General features: G+C 45.1%; 1 protein-coding gene across 1 annotated transcript in view; it reads left to right on the top strand.

Moving 5' to 3' along the window:
* The window catches only part of PYGB (glycogen phosphorylase B), a 58,276-nt gene that overhangs the window by 11,331 nt on the left and 28,028 nt on the right, over positions 1-18,917 (top strand). Inside the window, exons 2-4 of the mRNA XM_060248768.1 lie at positions 5,530-5,631; positions 16,254-16,332; positions 17,565-17,668. Of these exons, the coding sequence (XP_060104751.1) occupies positions 5,530-5,631; positions 16,254-16,332; positions 17,565-17,668 (285 nt within the window). The remainder of the gene's footprint in view (positions 1-5,529; positions 5,632-16,253; positions 16,333-17,564; positions 17,669-18,917) is intronic.

The raw sequence follows: 18,917 nt of genomic DNA, 5'->3' as shown, positions 1-18,917 counted from the left end.
TACCATTGAAGTGCTGCTAAGTTGTCAGGATTGGTTCTTTTTCTCCTCTATTGCAAGTCTGTTTATTTCAAAATAATCCTATTAAAAATCAGTAGCATTGCTGTAGTGCATAGATTGTGGCTTTTGTGGACAGACAGTAGTTCTCAATTACCCATGTGATTTCTCAAAAACATCCAGGTTCATAGTGGTGGGTCAGCATACTCAGTACTTGATCGATGTAGTGGTACTGCTAAACACACATCTCTGGAGTCCCAGTTACCTTAAAAGATGCAGATCTTCTCAGAAGTAGCTAATGGTGTAATACTAACAAGCATGATTTCCATAGGTTTAGAAGGGTGTTACTCTGCATAGGATTGCACTGTATGAGTCATCAAACATGGTTCCTAAGCATCAATGAGAAAAGCAATGCTGCACCCTATACTGTTGTAATATCCAAAGAAATTTCAGGGTAGAAACTCAACAACTGGAGTTTTCATTTTGGTGTGTTTTGTGACAGTGGTTTGTGCTGGTTCTGTTCTTCCCACTCTCCACTGATCTGGCTGGGATCCAGACTAGCTGTTTTCTCACGCACAAATTTTTTGACTGGGTCTCACTTTGTGGCAGCCCCAAATGCCCCATAAATTCTGTTCTTAGGGATCCACTTGCCCTCAGGAGCAGGATTTAAAGGAGCATTTTGCATTGCTACAGGAAAGGAAAATCACACTTCACTGGCAGAAGTCTTTGCACCTGCAGAAATTTTAGCCTGGCTTTATCTCTTTATCTGTTGCCACCTTGTGGACCCTGATTGGGTGGAAAGACAACATTAAAACATTTTAAATAAGGAATTAATAATAAATTAAAAATACATTTTACTCTTAATTCTGCTTTCACAAATCTCACGGTATTGTTCCCTTCCTCCATTTTATTCTCCTAGCAGCACTACAAGTTAATTAGGTTGAGAGAGTGTGATTGGCCCAAGCGGACTTTATGGCAGAGTGGGGAAGCTGAACCCACGCCAAAGCCGCCACACTAACCTGGCTGTCATTATGGTAAGTGCAGTACAGGTAGCTCAGCTCTTGGAGGTTAGAAGAGGAAAGGAGTATCAAAGAGGTGCATGCAGCACTCAACACTGGCAATCACAGAGCTTCTTTGCTGTGCCCTCTCTCCTACAGCCCTCCCCTAGACTTGGCTTTGAGACAAGAATAGCAAAGATTCCTGGGCCTTGGAAGATTGCAGGGGTGGGGGAATACCGAGGATAGGAGCCACTCATGTAGGTCAGGTGCAGTTACTACTGGGAGCAGTTGTTGTTTTGTGCCTGTTACAAATTTGACCAGGGTATCTCCAGACAAGAAATGCACACAAACAGATATCCTACTAGTTGGGTCTAAAAAACATAAGATGAATCCAGCTGAATCAGACCAGCGGTCCATCTCATTTGGTGTCCTCTCCGTAACAAGTGTGTTATGAGGGCAGTAGTGGTACTCAGAGATATTTTGCTTCTGCTTGTGGAGATATCACTGTTAACAACAGTTCATGAAATGCCATGAGCAGATCACATGGCAGGCTAAGAGAATACTTAACATTTTCTTTATATTCTGCACAGTCTGTATCACCTGAATGCAAATATTGGGAGAGATGAAATAATGAGAGCTATAGGACCTATACATTCTGAAAGACTGCATAAAGAATCCAGTGCACGCAGAACAAGGGAGAATTAAAAAATGGCAGCAAAGTTAGGACAAGAAACCAGACAGAAGAAATGCCAGGAAAACAATTTGAGCCATTACTATATTGGCTTAGCGTGGATTGAACTGTTGTAAAAGATGTTCTTGTTTACTGCTGTGGTTGCCACCAAGTGTAAATGAAGGTTGTGAAAGGTTACTGAGGTCATCAGAAGAGGTGTCTGAGTAACCACAAGTAGATGAAAGCAAATATCTCAAACTCTTTGCTGACTGCTTTCACCCCATTTGTCTTTAAATGAAAGCTAGACTGTGAGCTAATAAATATTTTAAAATTCCTTGAGTGATCTGGATCCATCAATAATTTTATTTTTAAACCCCTGTGGGGTTTTTGCTTGCTTGCATATGGACTCTCCTAAAACAATTTCCATTAAAAGAATGGCGGAATCGAAGGCACTAAATATATTATTTTAGGCACCTAGAAAAAATCATCGTTTTTATTTGTAGTGAGAATTGCCTAACATTTTGATACAAAACATTGGATGATAAGTGCCAAGGAATCTACTTTTGTAGCAATGTTGTATCTGTGCAGCTAACCCCAAGGCTAGTGCAAGCATTCCAAATCTGTGATCTTTTTGGACAGAGGCCTTGGTGTTCTTATCTGAGGATTTGGGAGACCCAGGTTCGTGTTCCCGCTTTGCCATGGAAGCTTGCTGGGTGGTCTTGGGCCAGTCATTCTCTCTCAGGCTAACCTGCCTCATAGGAACTGTACCAGCAGTTAATACACCTGGACTGTCCCGAGATGTTTCAGTGCTATCAGAGCCCTTGTGCTGGAACATATCCACTGTTCAGCTTGAGTGGAAATTATGATCGTGCTATTACTATTACCAGTGATTTTTTTTGTTTGTTTTAAAAATATATAAGGTTGCATACATTTTCACCAATTCCCCCTTGGGACTTGATGCTTTAAAATATTCTATACTGTCTGGTTCCAAAGTCAGACTTGTTTGTGGACTAGGGTTGCCACGTCCAATTCAAGAAATATCTGGGGACTTTGGGGGTGGAGCCAGGAGACATTAGGGATGGAGCCAAGATCAAGGCTGTGACAAGCATAATTGAACTCCAAAGGGAGTTCTGGCCATCACATTTAAAGGGACGGCACACCTTTTCAATGCCTTCCTTCCATAGGAAATCATGAAGGATAGGGGCACCTTCTTTTGGGGCTCATAGAATTAGACCCCCTGGTCCAATCTTTTTGAAACTTGGGGGGTATTTTGGGAAGAGGCACTAGATCCTATACTGAAATTTGGTGCCTCTACCCCAAAAAACAGCCCCCCCAGAGCCCCAGATACCTGTGGATCAATTATCCATGATTTTCTATGGGAATAAATCTCCATAGGGAATAACAGAGTTCCAGCAGACATTTCCTTCCCCTCCCCTTGCTTTCTGACGACCCTGAAGCAGGGGGAGGGCCTCCAAACCGGGGGATCCCCTGCCCCCACCTGGGGATTGGCAACCCTATTGTGGACCTGCGTTTTCACACACATTGGATAATGCACTTTCAATGTACTTTAGCAATTGTTTGCAAATAGATTTTCTTGTTTCATAATCAGCCAATGCAAAGGAGGAAGGAGATGGCATGTTGGGTTTTCTGTCTTTGTTGAAAAATAGCAACCTCACTGCTCCGTTCAGACCTTCAGAACTGCAACAGGCATGGAGTGTATGCTTGAACTTCCCCTATGTTGCTAGGGAATAATTTGAGCAGCAAAGGCAGTTCACAGATGCTTGTCCTCCTCCACTGGCTCAGGAGTTGCAAGGATGGGGGTGGACTGAATGGTGGTGTGTGATGGGCTGAGTGGGGGTATGAAGGAGGGTGTGAATGCAATGGGTTAAATGAGGGTGTGCCATTGCCGGCAAGCATTGCACTGTACAATGTGCACTGACAATGTACATTACTCTGTACTGTTCTACTGTTTTAATCATTATTTATATTGTATTTTAGCCCTTATAGCAGGGGTGTCAAATGTGCGGCCCACAGGCCAAACTGGCCCCCGGAGGGCTTCAATCAGGCCTGTGGGGCTTTCTCTTCCCCCCTCCTGTCCTCACCCTGCAAAGCTCCAACAATGTTCCCAGCTCCTTCTCTTTGTAGAGGCTAAAGCAGGAGCAGAGTGGCAAAGAAAATGTAGAATGGATATCCCATTCCGGCCCATTGGCATAGCAGACCGGAATGAGAAATCCACTCCATGTTTTCCTTGCAACTTTGTTTCAATGGAGAGGTTTAACTTCGCAGCGTTCCTATGGCTAGCTGAAGCTTCATGGAGTTGTGTGCTTTCAAATCAAGCGTTCATGCTCTTGAGTCAGCTTTGTTTCTTCTCTGTGGAGTGAGAACTAGTGCCTAGTGAGTACTCTAACTTGGGAACCCACAGCCAAATGGGGATATTACACATAAGAGCCATTGCTAATCTGAGTAGACGGGGGGTGGGGGGAGCTTGCAATGCCTTGCCATTTAATGTTTTCCCAGGCTGAGAGCATTTCAGGTTTTTTTAGTTTTCTGCTGTGTGATCCTTGTGCTTTTTTTTGATGTTTTATTTTTAAAATTGCATTGTAAAAACTCACTATTCCCCTACCTTTCAATTTTAAACAAATTATTGCAAGAGTTTTAAGCATGTTTGTATTTGAAGTTAAAAATAATATATTTAATTGTGTTTGTCTGTGTCCTTTATAAAGTCTATATCTCCTCTATCTGGCATTGCATTTTAGGACATGCGTGGCTCAGCCCACAAAGTCCCATTTCTGTCAGATCCGGCTCTCTTAACAAATGAGTTTGACACCCCTGCCTTATAGTCTAATGATGTTGTACACCATCCTGAGCCCCCCAGGGGAGGATGGTTTATAAATTCAATTACTACTACTACCTACTACTACTAGCAGAGAGGAATAGGAGAGAGGAAATTGGGCTAAGTGGACAGCAGGCTGTTGGGCACGTGTTCTCTGGGCTGCCCAAAGACCTTTTGGCAGTGAGGGGAAGGCTGCCTCTCTGCTACAAATAGGTTCATGAAGGGACAGGGGGAATTGAACTTCCTTGGGGATTTTTTGGGCAGGTTCCCACTTGCAGTGCATCTTTTTAATGTGCTTATTTGTGGATTTCTTTTTCCTGTAACTGCTGTTTCAGAGAGAGAACCCAAGAGGTGGAAATCCGGAATGCTGGCCCTGCTGCCAGCATTTCCCACCTAAGGAGATCTCTGTTAGTGGAGTTCCCTCACCCACATTGACCTCTGTTTTACCCCGCCAGTCTCTCTGGCCATCTGGCCCAGTTTTTGTATTGGTCACTACAGTACTAAGGAGCTCATCTCCCCTTAGATCCAAGAACAGGTGTTTTCTGTACTAAAAATAGTTCTGTGCTGAATTAACAAGTTTTGCAGGCTGTAATCATACTGATTTGTATAGCTTTTTCTTTCATTTTGCATTATTTGTTCTGCTTGTATCAGTCATGACTCCTGCAGCTGCAGCCCCACCTATCGATGACTGGAAACTTTATTGTCAATCCTCTGGCTACTAGGGTTTTATTGTGTAATACTCATATGTTTTCCAGCCGTAAGGATTGGAAAGTTACATTTTTAAAAAATGAAAGCTTTAGATTATCAGGATGGTGAGTCTTCCACCCAAAGCCACATTCAGAGCTTTTTTCCTGTGCTAGTGCAGAATTGTGGAATACACAAAGAACACTTCCCATATCTCTAGAATCAATGTGTATTATAATGTCACTGCTGTCCCAGCTTGCTGTATCTAAATTGTGTCAGTGTGGATCAAGGCAAGAATATTTGCGTTGTCTCTTAAATGTAATTGTTCTTTTCTACAACTTCTCTCCTAGCGTATTTATTACCTGTCTTTGGAATTCTACATGGGCCGAACACTTCAAAACACCATGGTGAATCTAGGCTTGCAGAATGCCTGTGACGAAGCAATTTATCAGGTGTGTTACTCCTTAAAGCTTTCCGTTGTTCTATTCCTGCTGTAATGCAAAAAAAATTAATAGCAATATTTATTTATTTAATTTATATTTTGCCCTCCCCGCCAAAGGCAGATTCAGGGCGGCTTACAGGTTGGGGTTGAAAAATGACCAACGGGGTAAAACATCAATAAAACTTGAAACATAAAAACGATTTTAAAAAATCAGTTATAGAACAACATAACAATAGGTGCTAATACAATGGGTTCATGAAGCAATTAAATTCCGATGGTAGCAGTATAACTGGATGGTTAGTATTAGATGTTCCAAAGGGACCCCAAATTGCCATAGCTTGGTAGGAAGTCCAGAGTGATGTTAAGTTTCTGGTTTATGGGCCTTGTGTCATGAGCCCTGATGAGGGGGAGTTGGAAGGGTTAACAGACCTGAAAGAGTTGCCAGCCAGTTCCTCAGCTGAACAAACAGCAGCTGACCGATCAATCACTCTCCAGGCACCAGTGTCAGCTGTTGATGATCAAGGTCTCCTCCTCCCATCTCAAAGAGTTCAAAGCAGGCTCCGGAAAGAACTTTCAGAGCGAAGACATGAGGCACACCGATGCTTTTGATCTCTCAGCCCTGAGTTCTAGCAGAGTCACTGCCACCCAAGGAGCAGGCTAATTGAGGCTCCTATATAGCTCCCACCCAGGACCTGGTAGCCTTGTGGAAGCAACAAGTCTATTCTCTGGCTTGCATCCATGCTCCTTCCTGATCCTGACCGGCTTGATTTCCTTGGCACCCTGACCTTTTGGCTTTTGGACATTGATTTCTGATTCCAGTTTGTGATTCTGCATTGGTGACTTGGCTCCTGCTTGATTTCCTGGACTTTGACCTTGGACTGGCTTTGGACTCCTGCTTGCCTGCATTCTGAGAACGTGACAGATTACTTCCACCCATACACTCCCTCCACAAGATGGATGAGGAGGCAAGCGGAGGCTCTGGGCAGCTAGCAGCCTGCTCACTCAGGTACAGCACCTCCCTCAAATGGTGCCTCACCTGCAACAGCAGTGGCAAGCTACTGTTGCTGCCCCACCCAAGTCCCCAGTGCTTCCCCTAGAGAAGTTCGCTGGGAAAGTGGAGGAGTTTCCTGCATTCCTGGCACAGTGCAAACTGTATATTGAATTATGTGCCAGAGACTTCCCCAACGACAAGACCAAGGTATGCTTCATTGTCAGCCTCTTAAAGGGGCAGGCAGCTGAATGGGCTACCCCCTTGCTTCTAGCCCCATCGCCTCTACTGACTGACTATCAGGGCTTTCAAGCCGGTCAGGGCTTTCTGGACCCTATAGCGGTGGCTTTTGCTAACCCCCAGCAAGCAGCCACTGCCAGTCGGCAGATCCGGACCCTGAAGCAGGGTAGAGACTCGGTTTCCCAGTACTCCACCGAGTTCAAGCTTCTGGCCCAAGACCTGGCATGGACCAGTATACGGAGGGGCTGGCTGACGAAGTCATTGATGAGCTGGCACGAGTAGACTGACCAGCCACGTTGCAAGGCCTAATCACGCTGTGTCTCCGCATCAATGACCGCCTGGAAAGCCGCTGACAAGCACGAAGCAGTGCCCGTCCCTCTCAGTTGCCACCACCACCAGTAAAAGACCAGCCCCAAGTCTGAGTGGACCCCTCGACTTGGGGCACCTAGCCAGGTTCCCCGAACCCTATGTTACTGGCCAGGGCCCATTCCTCATACCGGTCACATTCTGCTTGCCGGACAGGCGCTGGCTGTTTGTCTATGCCATGGTCGACTCCAGGGCGGCCGCTGTTTCGTTGATGTGGCCTTTGTGAAGTAACACCAGATCCCGGTACAGGACAAAGACAACCCGACCCTTGACGAAGCAATCAACTGGTGCTTCCTTCATTCCGGTCCAATGACCCAGGAGACCTGCCCAGTTACACTCCAGACCCAACACCATCACGAGCAAATACAATTCGATGTTGCTCGCATGCCCTGCTTTCCCCTCATTCTAGGACTCTCCTGGCTCATAAAGCACAACCCCCTTGTGGACTGGGCACAGGGAAAGCTGAGCTTCAAGGACTCTTGTCCTCACCAGGCCCTGTCGGCCACCCTGGCTGCTGCCGCCCCGGCTGTTGGTCCTCTACTTCCCCTGGCCTACATAGACTTGACTGATGTCTTTGAGGAACAGGGGGCCAACCAGCTCCCCCCACACCGGCCTTATGACTGCGCCATCGATTTGGTACCGGGGCACCCCTGCCCATGGGGTGGCTCTACCCCATGTCCAAACCAGAGCTTCCTCTGCAGGACTTCCTCGCCAAAAACCTGGAACGGGGTTTCATCTGGCCATCCACATCCCTGCTGTCCGCCCCTGTTCTCTTTGTCAAGAAGAAAGGCAGTGAGCTCCGGCCCTGCAATGACTACTGGGCCCTGAACAAAATCACCGTCAGGGACCGCTACCCGTTGTCACTGATCCCAGAACTATTGGATCGCCTTAAGGGGGCCCAGGTCTATACCAAGCTGGACCTCCGAGGCACGTACAACTTGGTGCGGATCTGCGCAGGAGACGAATGGAAGGTGGCTTTCAGGACCCACTATGGCCAGTTCAAGTATCTTACGATCCGCTTCGGCCTGACCAATGCCCCAGCCGTCTTACAAAGGCTGATGAATGACGTCTTTCGCAACCTGCTCGACCGCTTTGTGATCATTTATTTAGATGACATTTTAATTTATTCCCAAAGCCCCACCCAGTGCGCAGGCCAGGTCCTGCAACACCTGCACGAGCATGGTCTCTACACCAAGCTAGAGAAGTGTACCTTCGACTTAACAGCAGTCAAGTTCCTTGGCCACATCATCTCACCCCATAGGACTTGGATGGACCCAAACAAAGTCAAGGCGGTCCTGACTTGGTAGGTGCCACGGAACCGCAAGGACGTACAGCGGTTCCTTGGCTTTTCCAATTATTATAGCCAGTTCATCCCTGCCTGTCCCGACGTAAACACGTCTCTGACCCAGCTCCTCTGGCCCAAAGAGCCATTTCATTGGACTCCAGAGGCAGACCATGCCGTCACCACCCTGAAAACCTGCTTCACCATCGAGCCGCTCCTGCATTACCCAGACCCACAGTTGCCATTCACGGTAGAGACCGATGCCTCCAGCATGGCTCTCGGGGCAGTGCTATCCCAGCGAGAGGACCATTCCCATCCGCTACAACCTTGCACATACTACTCGCAGGAGCTGACGCCCGCAGAGCGCAACTACACCATCTGGGAGTGGGAACTCCTGGCTATCAAGACCGCCTTCGAGGTTTGGAGGCATCACCTTGAAGGGGTCCGCCACCCTGTCCAGGTCCTGATTGACCATCAGAACCTGGAGTATCTACAGACTGCTTGACACCTCACCCAGCGTCAGAACCGGTGATCTCTCTTCTTTTCCCGGTTTGACTTCCGGATTGCCTACATCCCGCAGAACCAGAACTGGAAAGCGGATGCGCTCTCCCAAAAACCGGAGTACGCTGTGCCTCTAACGGAGGAGACTGAACTGGGCTCATCCTTGCACCCTCAGTTTTCGCTGCCACCATGACTCGCCCGACCTTGGCTGCAGACATCCAGGCCAGCCAGGCCCAAGACCCCTGGGCTCAGCAATGCCTCCTGGAAGTGCAAGATGGCCCAGCTGAGGACCTTTCTATCCGCCAAGGTCTCCTCCTGCACTGTGGGCACCTATACATGCCTCCAAGGCCCCTCCGGGCCAATGTGCTCTGCCTGACACACGACTCACCTCCCGCAGGGCACTTTGGCCAACACAATACCCTGCACCTGCTCACACGGGAGTTCTGGTGGTCTCGCATCCGTGCCAACATGACCCACTATGTCGGTTCCTGTGAGGTCTGTTGGCGGGCCAAGGATGTACTGGCCAAGCCCCCAGGGCTTTTGCATCCCCTACCCACACCTGCAGGATCCTGAGACTCCGTCTCCCTGGACTTTATCACCAAGCTCCCCAGGTCCAAGGGGCACACTTTCATCCTGGTGATGGTGAACCTCTTCACCAAGATGGCTCACTTTGTTCCATGTCCCAAGCCACCCACAGCTCCTGAAACAGTCCAGCTTTTCCTCCAGCACGTCTTTCACCTGCACGGGCTCCCGGCACACTTGATCTCAGACTGAGGCTTCCAGTTTACCTTCCGATTCTGGCAAGCCCTGCACTCCAGCTTAGGCACCCAGGTGCATTTGTCCTCAGCGTACCATCCCCAAACGGATGGGCAGACCGAACACACCAATGCCACGCTGGAACAATACCTGAGTTGTTACACCAGCTACCAGCAGGATGACTGGACCACCTTGCTCCCTCTGGTCTAGTTTGCCTACAACAACGGTGTACATGTGTCCACCCCATTTGCCGCTACCTATGGTTACCACCCTCGTTTCTTCCCCGCAGTCCTGCCCCCCACAGCAGTCCCTGCTGCTGATGCGCACCTGCAGGAATTCCAGGCTCTCCAGGACTTGCTCTGAGAACAGCTCCAACAGGCTAAAGGGACCTACAAGACAGCTGCCGACTGAAAGCGACAGGTGGGGTCCCCACTGAAGCCCGGGGACCACGTCTGGCTCTCCACCTGTTACCTGCATCAGCCTGTCCAGTCTCGCAAGCTGGACCCTTGCTTTGTGGGGCCTTACCTGATCACGGACCAAATCAACTCCGTTGCTTTCTGGCTACAGCTGCCGGCCACCCTCCACATCCACCTGGTCTTCCACTGGTCCCTCCTTTTCCTGCTACACCACTGGATCCTAGCCAACCGCCACCTCCAGCGCCGCCTCCTCCTGTCCTGGTTGATGACGAGAACGAATATGAGGTCCACCAGCTCCTGGACTCTCGAATCCACCATGGGGACCTCCAGTATTTCGTGGACTGGGAAGGCTATGGCCCCGAGGACCGTTCATGGGAACTCGTGGACAACCTACACACCCCTGACCCTGTGCAGCAGTTCCATACGGCCTACCCTGACCAGCCTGGCCTGTCTGTGGGGGGAGTCCTGTGGGGGGGGATAGTGTCATGAGCCCTGATGAGGAGGAGCTGGAAGGGTTAACAGACCTGGAAGAGCTGCCAGCTAGTTCCTCAACTGAACAAACAGCAGCTGGCCCATCAATCACTCTCCAGGCACCAGTGTCAGCTGTTGACAATCAATCTCCTCCAAGCTCTCCTCCTCCTATCTGAAAAGGTTGAAGCAGGCTCCGGAAAGAACTTTCAGAATGCATCACGCCGTTGCTTCAGATCTCTCAGCCCTGATTTCTAGCAGAGTCACTGCCAAGGGAGAATGGGGAGAACTTAGATATAGCAAACATCACGACTACCAGTATTCTAGGTCAGGCCGATGTTGCAGTCCTAAGCAGAGTTATACCTGTCTGAGTCCTCTGAATTTAGTTTGGCTTGGAAGGGTGTAACTCTGCTTCGGACTGAACTGCAAGACAAACTTAGCTTATCGCATCATTCTAAATTTATTTCATTTTAAACTAATATTGGATTGTGATTGAATTTGACCAGTTCAGATTCCCAGATATTTGAGAGTTTCATTATTCCATTTTAGTACAACCTTAAAATTTGCATTCATTCAAGATTTATTCATAGTCACTTTATAATCTAGGGAAAAACCTGCATACAGTTGTTGACAATGCAACCAAATGTTCTGAAGGGTTTTGTTTTGAAGTCAACCAGCTTTTCTACTCAGTCCCTTCCTATTCCCCTCCTTATTACAGCCCCTGGTTTATACAGGGCCCATTTCCCCCAGCGTAACCTTTTTGGGTAGTCATAGGAGACCCTCCCATTTTCATCAGCAGAAAAGTTGGTTGGATCAATTCCAGTGTGATCAACGTACAAAGGAAGTGGAACCTCTGGTCACATAACTAGCCTCAGGATGCAAAAACAGGAAAAGCCAATTTTTGGGAAGGGCGGGATAGAGATCTAAATAAATAGGAAAAGCTGAAATTATGGAAAGTTTATTTTCCTGCTTTTTGAATAATATTTGTCTGTGCTTTTAATGTTATCTCATCTGTTTAATGTTACATAAAAGAGTGAAAGTAACTTTACTACACAATAAATTAAAGTTCAGTAGATTTTATCTCTTCCTGCCCAGAAATATTTTTTCTGATTTCTTCTAGTAGCAGTTCCTAAGAGTTAATGCAAATAAAAGTGAAGCAGTGAACAACACTGACAAGTTCAGTGTGTTAACTTAAATTCTTTTGATAAACTTACATTAATCATAACCCTCACATGTAGTACTTTGTAGAACATATGTACCAGAGCCAGTGTGGTATAATGGTTAAGAATGGTGGGTTCTAATCTGGAGAACCACTCTTCCACATGAAGCCTGCTGGGTGACCTTGGGCCAGTCAAAGTTCTCTCAGCCCAATCTACCTTACAAGGTGTCTGCTGTGATGAAAGGAAGGGAAGGAGATTGTAAACCACTTTGAGACTCCATAAGGTAGAGAAAAGTGGGGTATAAAAACCAACTCTTCTTCTTCTACCCATGTACAAGATTGCATGCCAAAGGCCACTCTGCCATATCAAATTCATTTTCAGTGTCCATAAAACATGAGGCTGATGGGACTCGGGAGTCATGTAATGTTGCATTATCAATTATAGTAATCATCCACTTATATTATAAAACCTGTTTGAACATTAAAATATTTACTGATATGGATTCATTCTCAGAACTAATAGTTGTGCTAGAATCATATAGTCTGTTAGGCAATGATATAGGCTTAACGGCTCCCATACATGATAGCTCATTTGACCTGTCTTATGTATTAAGAGTTTCAAAATATTACTCTACAGCAGGGGTGGCCAAACTTGCTTAATGTAAGAGCCACATAGAATAAATATAAGATGTTTGGGAGCTGCAAGACATGGAAGGATGGAAGTTAGATGGGAGGAGAGGTGGAAAAAAAGCAACTTTAACTGCATTCCCCAAGCTGCCAGCTGGCTTGGCTTGAGAAGTGATTTAAAAAGAGAATGGGGTGGTGGGGGCTTGGAGAGCCACACAATACGTGTGAAAGAGCCACATGTGGCTCCTGAGCCACAGTTTGAACACCCCTGATCTAAATGTTTTTGTTTGGTGTAGTGGTTAAGTGTGTAGACTCTTATCTGGGAGAACCAGGTTTGATTCTCCACTTCTCCATTTGCAGCTGCTGTAATAGCCATAGTTCTCGCAGAGCCATCCTTGAAAGGACAGCTTCTGTGAGAGCTCTCTCAGGCCCACTTACCTCACAGGGTGTCTGCTTTGGGGGAGGAAGGTAAAGGAGATTGTAAGTCGCTCTGGGACTCTGAGATTCAGAGTGATGGGCAAGGGTATAAATCCAATATCATCACCTCCTAATTACAATTATTAATGGGGGAAGGGGAGATTGAAAAGTTTTATAATATTTGGCACTGAAACCATCAGTACTGAAATTATTATTTGTTCCAAGACTTCCTGGCTACTAATTGGTTCATTAAGTTGCTTCTTATTTTCTGTTCTGAGCCAACTGGAAGAATTCATGGTTAATTTCACTCTTACTGTAGCCTGGAGCCATCTTTACACCCAACTGGTGTGGATTGCCTATTTATGATGAAAAATATATATTGTAGTCAATACTCTAAGCTGTGGAGTCTTGTGAACAAAAGTTCTATTTTGTGAACTACTGGCATTAAAGTTGTCAGCTACTGCATAAATTAGTTTGCTCTGGGCCATTTTTCCTGAGCTAAGACAAAAATATGTGAGCTGGAGGCTAAAAAACTGGGCTAGCACACACTAACTCTGCATAGAGGGAACATGGATTGTAATGTATGAAGGGCAGTATTGCATCTGTATTCCTGTATGAGCAATTTGGACAGTTACTTTCAGTTGCTGCTCAGTCCATATATTTGCAACAAAAATCAGTATTTGAATTTGAATAGAGTGTAGCTTTACGACCGCTGTCTGATTTTTAACGATATGTATATCTATAACAAATGTTGGATTTTAATTATTTATTATGAAATGTTAATTTTAAAGTGTAATTTATTTTTATGTTAGTTTTATATATGTTGTAAGCCGCCCTGAGCCAGTCGGTGGGAAGGGTGGGATATAAATCCCAGATAGATAAAAATAAATAAAATAAAAAAAATTATTTCTGTGCTGCCCTTCATATATTAACTCTCTGTTTTGGGAAGGTAAGACTGGAAGTATTTGAGATTTTCAGAACTGAACATAACCATATTCGCAAAATATTCTCCGCATGTGATTTCCCTGGCATCATAGCATAGCTTCTCATTCATGGAATTCCTTCCTTATTTCTAGTACCATCTTAGATGTTTCCAGTTCAACACTAAAGTGTTGATCCCAGTTTTGATATATTTATTACAAAATTTCTAGCACACCTATCAGCAGGGGCTTAAGGAGGCTTACAAAACCAAAACAGCAACCAAAACAATCCAAAAATGACTAAACCAAACAGATTTATGTCAGCCTTTTCTGCCTTTTTCCCTTTCCTTTTTTTCTTGTCTCTGGAGATTAAATATATTAATGGAGAGCCCAGTTATCTTTTACTGCCTCCTTGAATTTGAGTCCAACCTGCTCAGGTTGTTTATTCTAATATTAATTGCTGAAAGCAGCATGAGTCATGAATTCCAGTCCTTTTGGCAGAGCTGCCATTGTGTTTTTGCCTTGGACAACTATCTTATAACAGTCTGGAAAAGCAGCAGATGGCTAAGCTCATGAAGATGCAGACCTTTCTTGCAAGATGGGACTAAAGCTAAGGTATTCTTTTGGGGAGATGTTCAAGTCTAGGATGTTCATAGTAGAAAAACAATGGCAAGTCGCTCTGTTGTCTGTGAAGCTCAATTTCAAACTAATTACGAGAAATGGCATTGTGAAGCTTTAAATAGCTGGAAGAAGCAATGGCAATAAACAGTAGATTCTGTAACTATTATTATTATTATTTGGTTATTTCTAGTCTGCTGTCAGATACTGCTGAAAAGTATCAGGAGAAAAAAATCAAATGAAGTAAACAATGTGGATCCTGTTTTAAAACAGCAGTCTTTATTTGCACTGCATCTGCACATACATTGTGTTCTAATACTGGAAATACCTGGATTGGCGTCATTTTCCCCTCCCCCCCATTTGAGGAATGCCGAATAGTACAAGTCTTACAATATAGTAGGTACCGAAGGGGGACCCCTGAATAATTAATGAATACCCCTATGTTAATGAATAAAAGCATGCTTCTGCCTTCAGAACTAGGATGTCTGATACAATCCTTCGTTAGAAGCACAGACAGCCCCAAGTGGGTGTGAATTCAAGGTTTTATAGTAGATAAGAGACAGTGACCTCATTGAGGCCTCTGGATGTGTATTAGATAACAAAGGGGCCTCAGAAAATCTTCTTGCTGGAGCTGATAAAGGAATGGAAAAGTACTAGAAGTTAAAAGGGGGTAGAGAATATTGAATCAGATACACCTGTGTGCCTGCACCTATTGGATTCCTGTGTGAATAAAACGGTCTGTATGTAGAATGATTTTAACTCAGTCATTTTGGGGGCCCATGCCCGACTGTGTTCTGGTGTCATAAAGTAAAAACCTCGCTTCAACCCAGTAAGTCTGCGGACCTTGTTATTTCTCTGCTTCAATACCTACATTTTTTAATCCTGTTTATCCCCCCCCTCACAATGTTGAATGTGTAATGGAAAGATCCAGGTTCAAATCCCAGCAGAGTGCCAGAGTTTTCTGGTTGGTCTTGGAACAAGCATTCAACCTAACCAGGATCACAAAGGTTACTCTTTCCCAAATTCCTTGGAGTCAGTCTGTCTGTCTGTCTGTCTCTCTCTGGTATTTTTGTGTGCACGTGTGTGTGTGCATCTAGAAGTCACCTCTGGTGACTGGCCCCTACTGGGGAGCCTGGAGGATATTCAGAGAGATGGCTGAATAAGGCCTGCCTTCCCCCTGGCTCTGATATTCCAATGAGGTCTCCCATCTAAGTACTTGCCAGACCCGATCCTGCTTAGCTTGCGAGATTTGATGAGAGCTGGCTTGCCTGGTCTATCCAGGTCAGAGCCAAGTTCCTTGGGGGTCTCATAATCGGGTAGATTGTTGTCCAGTGGCACCTCAGACACCAACAAGATTTTCAGGGTATAAGCTTTCGAGAGTCAAAGTTCTGAGGGTATCTGACAAAGGGGGCTTTGACTCTCAGAATCTTGTACCCTAAAAATCTTGTAGGTCTCTAAGGAGCTATGGGACTTGTATCTCACTGCTCTCCTACAGACCAACACAGCTACTCTCTGAAATATTGTTTAGCCAGCCCCTCAAAAGAAAATTAAGCATTGGCTGACTTTGATGTAACTGGTTGTGTGTGTGTTTAATCTGTTATTTCTCTGAAGTATGGTCTAACAACACTTCAAGAAATGAAATCATACCTTTCATTGGTAGAAGTCTTTTTTTAATATTTTCATTCCCTGTGGCAAAAATGCAGAACAGCAAAGTAGTTTCAAAAACTAAAATCCTGCTCCAGTAAAAAGGCATTATTATTAATAGAGTACAATAGATTTCTCTAGGGGAGTTATTCAGGAATGAAACAGTTTTGGTGCTCTGCTGGGTGATGAGATGAACAGTAATACTGTGCCACATTTGCTCTTCAAAATAGCTTGGACTGGACCTGGAAGAGCTGGAAGAGATTGAGGAAGATGCTGGCCTTGGCAATGGGGGTCTGGGGCGTCTAGCAGGTGAGTTGTGATTTTGGTCAGTACTCCAAAGTCCTGCTAGTATTGTTATGCACTTTGAATCATAGTGTTAGAAGGGACCTACAGGGTCATCTAGTTCAGCCTCCTGCACAATGCAGGAACTTCGCAAATACCCCCCCCCCCCATACATCCCCAGTGATCCCTGCTCCATGCCCTGAAAATGGCAAAAAAACCCAAACGTCTTCAGGATCCCTGGCCAAATTGGCCTGGAGAAAATTACTTCCTGATCCCAAAGTGGCAATCAGCATTTCCCTGGGCATGTAAGAAAGGGCCATGAGAACTAAGCACTGATGTTCCCCTTCTTGCCCTCCCTCTGATGATCTGCCCAAGTTCACAGAATCAGCATTGCTGTCAGATAGCCATCTAGCCTCAGTTTAAAAACCTCCAAAGAAGGAGAGTCCACCACCTCCTGTGGTGTATGTTTACATCATTCTGATTTCACTGGATCTCAGGAGGGCTGGCTTCCATTAGATCTGATATAGCAGCAAATGTAAAAGATATGGACTGGAAAAATGAGTGACTAGAACTCATCCCAAACCATGAACTCACTAGGTGTCCACTGCTTCAGTTCTTTGCAATCCTGAATTATTAAATTGTTTTGATGCTGTTTTTTATCATTATTGGCAAGCCACCTTGATAGCAGTTAGGACAAGAGCGTGGAAAGTCTGGGAAAAAAATAGCCCTATGTCCTTCGTGAGTTCAAGCAATAAAATGTGTATTTTGAATTTTGTGGTGGGAATGAAATTCCTGACACATGCAGGCTTGGCTTTGCTGTGTGCCCTTCCTCCAGGAGACAATGCATACCATAGCCTTAATTAGTTTTAAGTCTACTTCTTGCGCTTCATTATTTCATTTTTTTCCTGCTGAGGGCAATCTTATTTGTGGTTTCCATGCTATTGATTGTTGTTTTTTGTTACCTACATTGTTAGTTCTTTGTTTATTTTGCTTCTGTTGCTATGTTTTATTTTCTGTATTCTAATTTGGTCTTTTTTTATACTTGAATATATAATTTTCTCATATTTTTGTATTGTTAGCTACCTAGAGGGCTGATTTTTTTTATTCAGCAGATGGGTGGGATACAAATGTGCTTGAAAGCTCTAGCTGCTTTATTTGATGTTTTTAGTAACCACTCATCCATAGGGTCACATGGGTGATAGCTGCTTTTTAAAAAAAAATCTACTTATTTGACTGTTAACAAAAATTTGCCATTTTAGCTTGCTTTCTGGATTCTATGGCAACACTAGGACTTGCAGCCTATGGCTATGGCATCCGCTATGAATTTGGAATTTTTAATCAGAAGATTGTTGATGGCTGGCAGGTATGTTGGTGAAAGAACTACAATTCTTTTTATTCTGTTTCTGACTTGGATTTTATTTGCTCCTAGAGACACCATGTTCAGGAGAGGGCTGTGCAGGTAGACGTTTTGCTGTCATGGTAGAAGCTGTCTGGGCACTTTTAGAAAAGACATCTCTTTGTTCCAGCCCTCCCTGGTGCCTAAGGGGTACACAGTGGAGCAAAGTGAGGGCATTTTGGAAGAAACTATACCTACCAAGCCTGGAACTCTACAAACTTGGCTGATGAGAGTGAGCAAGCAGTGCCCATGCAAAGATCAAAGATTTTTGATCTGTGATAAGAAAATTTTTACCCTGAGTTCATTTAGCCCAGTACTGACTGTTCTAACTGGCAGGAGTTCTAAGTTCAAAGATCTTTCCCTGCTCTACTAACTGAGATCCTTGGAAGCAGAGATGTTTGGGACTAAATCTGGAACTTTCTGCATACAAAACTGCTGTGTTGGTGAGCAGGTAGTAGAGAAGATAAGCTTATAGGATGTAGTAGTAGAGAAGATAAGCTTATAGGATGTACAGCCAATGTGGGTCATTTAATTTGCCAGGAAAGGACAAAATTCCCCTTTCTAAACAACAAGACATAATCACTGCCTAGGGGTTTCTTCCTCAACAGATATTTTGAAAGTTATGCCAAGCCCCCAAAGCTGCTTAAAGTTACCATCTCGTAACATGGGCACCAGAAAAGTCTCTTACCTTAGGAGGAAATTTAAAGAGAGTTGAGGCATCCCTTCTAGAACTGACCTCTCTTACATCAAAGTGTGTCTCACACCTATGGGAGGTGCAGTGGACAAGAGACTGCAGAGAGGAGTGGGCAAGCGGTGTCACAGCTGACTTCTCTCTAGTGTTGCTGGGGAGTTTGAAAAGACTGCATCTGGTATCTAGGTTGCAGCTTGAATCCAACTGTAGGCCTTTTTAAGCCTATGCCTGCTTCCCAACCATTACTGTGCCTTTCTCCTTATCTGTATCCCTATTCTGGATGCCATTTTTCTAATGATATGGTGTGGGATATAGACTGGTCAGGGGGGCAGGCTGTGGTGAATTCCTGAAGGGTGAAACTGTCCACAAGGGCACATGGCAGGACAAGGGAAAGGGGGCTGGCTTGCCCCACAGTTAGCTTGGGGACTGGCTTTTAATTTTAAAAATTACCATTGGCTGGAAAAGATCTCTGTATGTAGCAGTGCTGGAAACCCTTTGTGTGAAGATAACTTGCTAACGAAAGAA

Source organism: Heteronotia binoei, chromosome 1, assembly GCF_032191835.1.
Source record: "Heteronotia binoei isolate CCM8104 ecotype False Entrance Well chromosome 1, APGP_CSIRO_Hbin_v1, whole genome shotgun sequence".
Taxonomy (NCBI): domain Eukaryota; kingdom Metazoa; phylum Chordata; class Lepidosauria; order Squamata; family Gekkonidae; genus Heteronotia; species Heteronotia binoei.
This window is presented reverse-complemented; position numbering and strand designations above follow the sequence as displayed.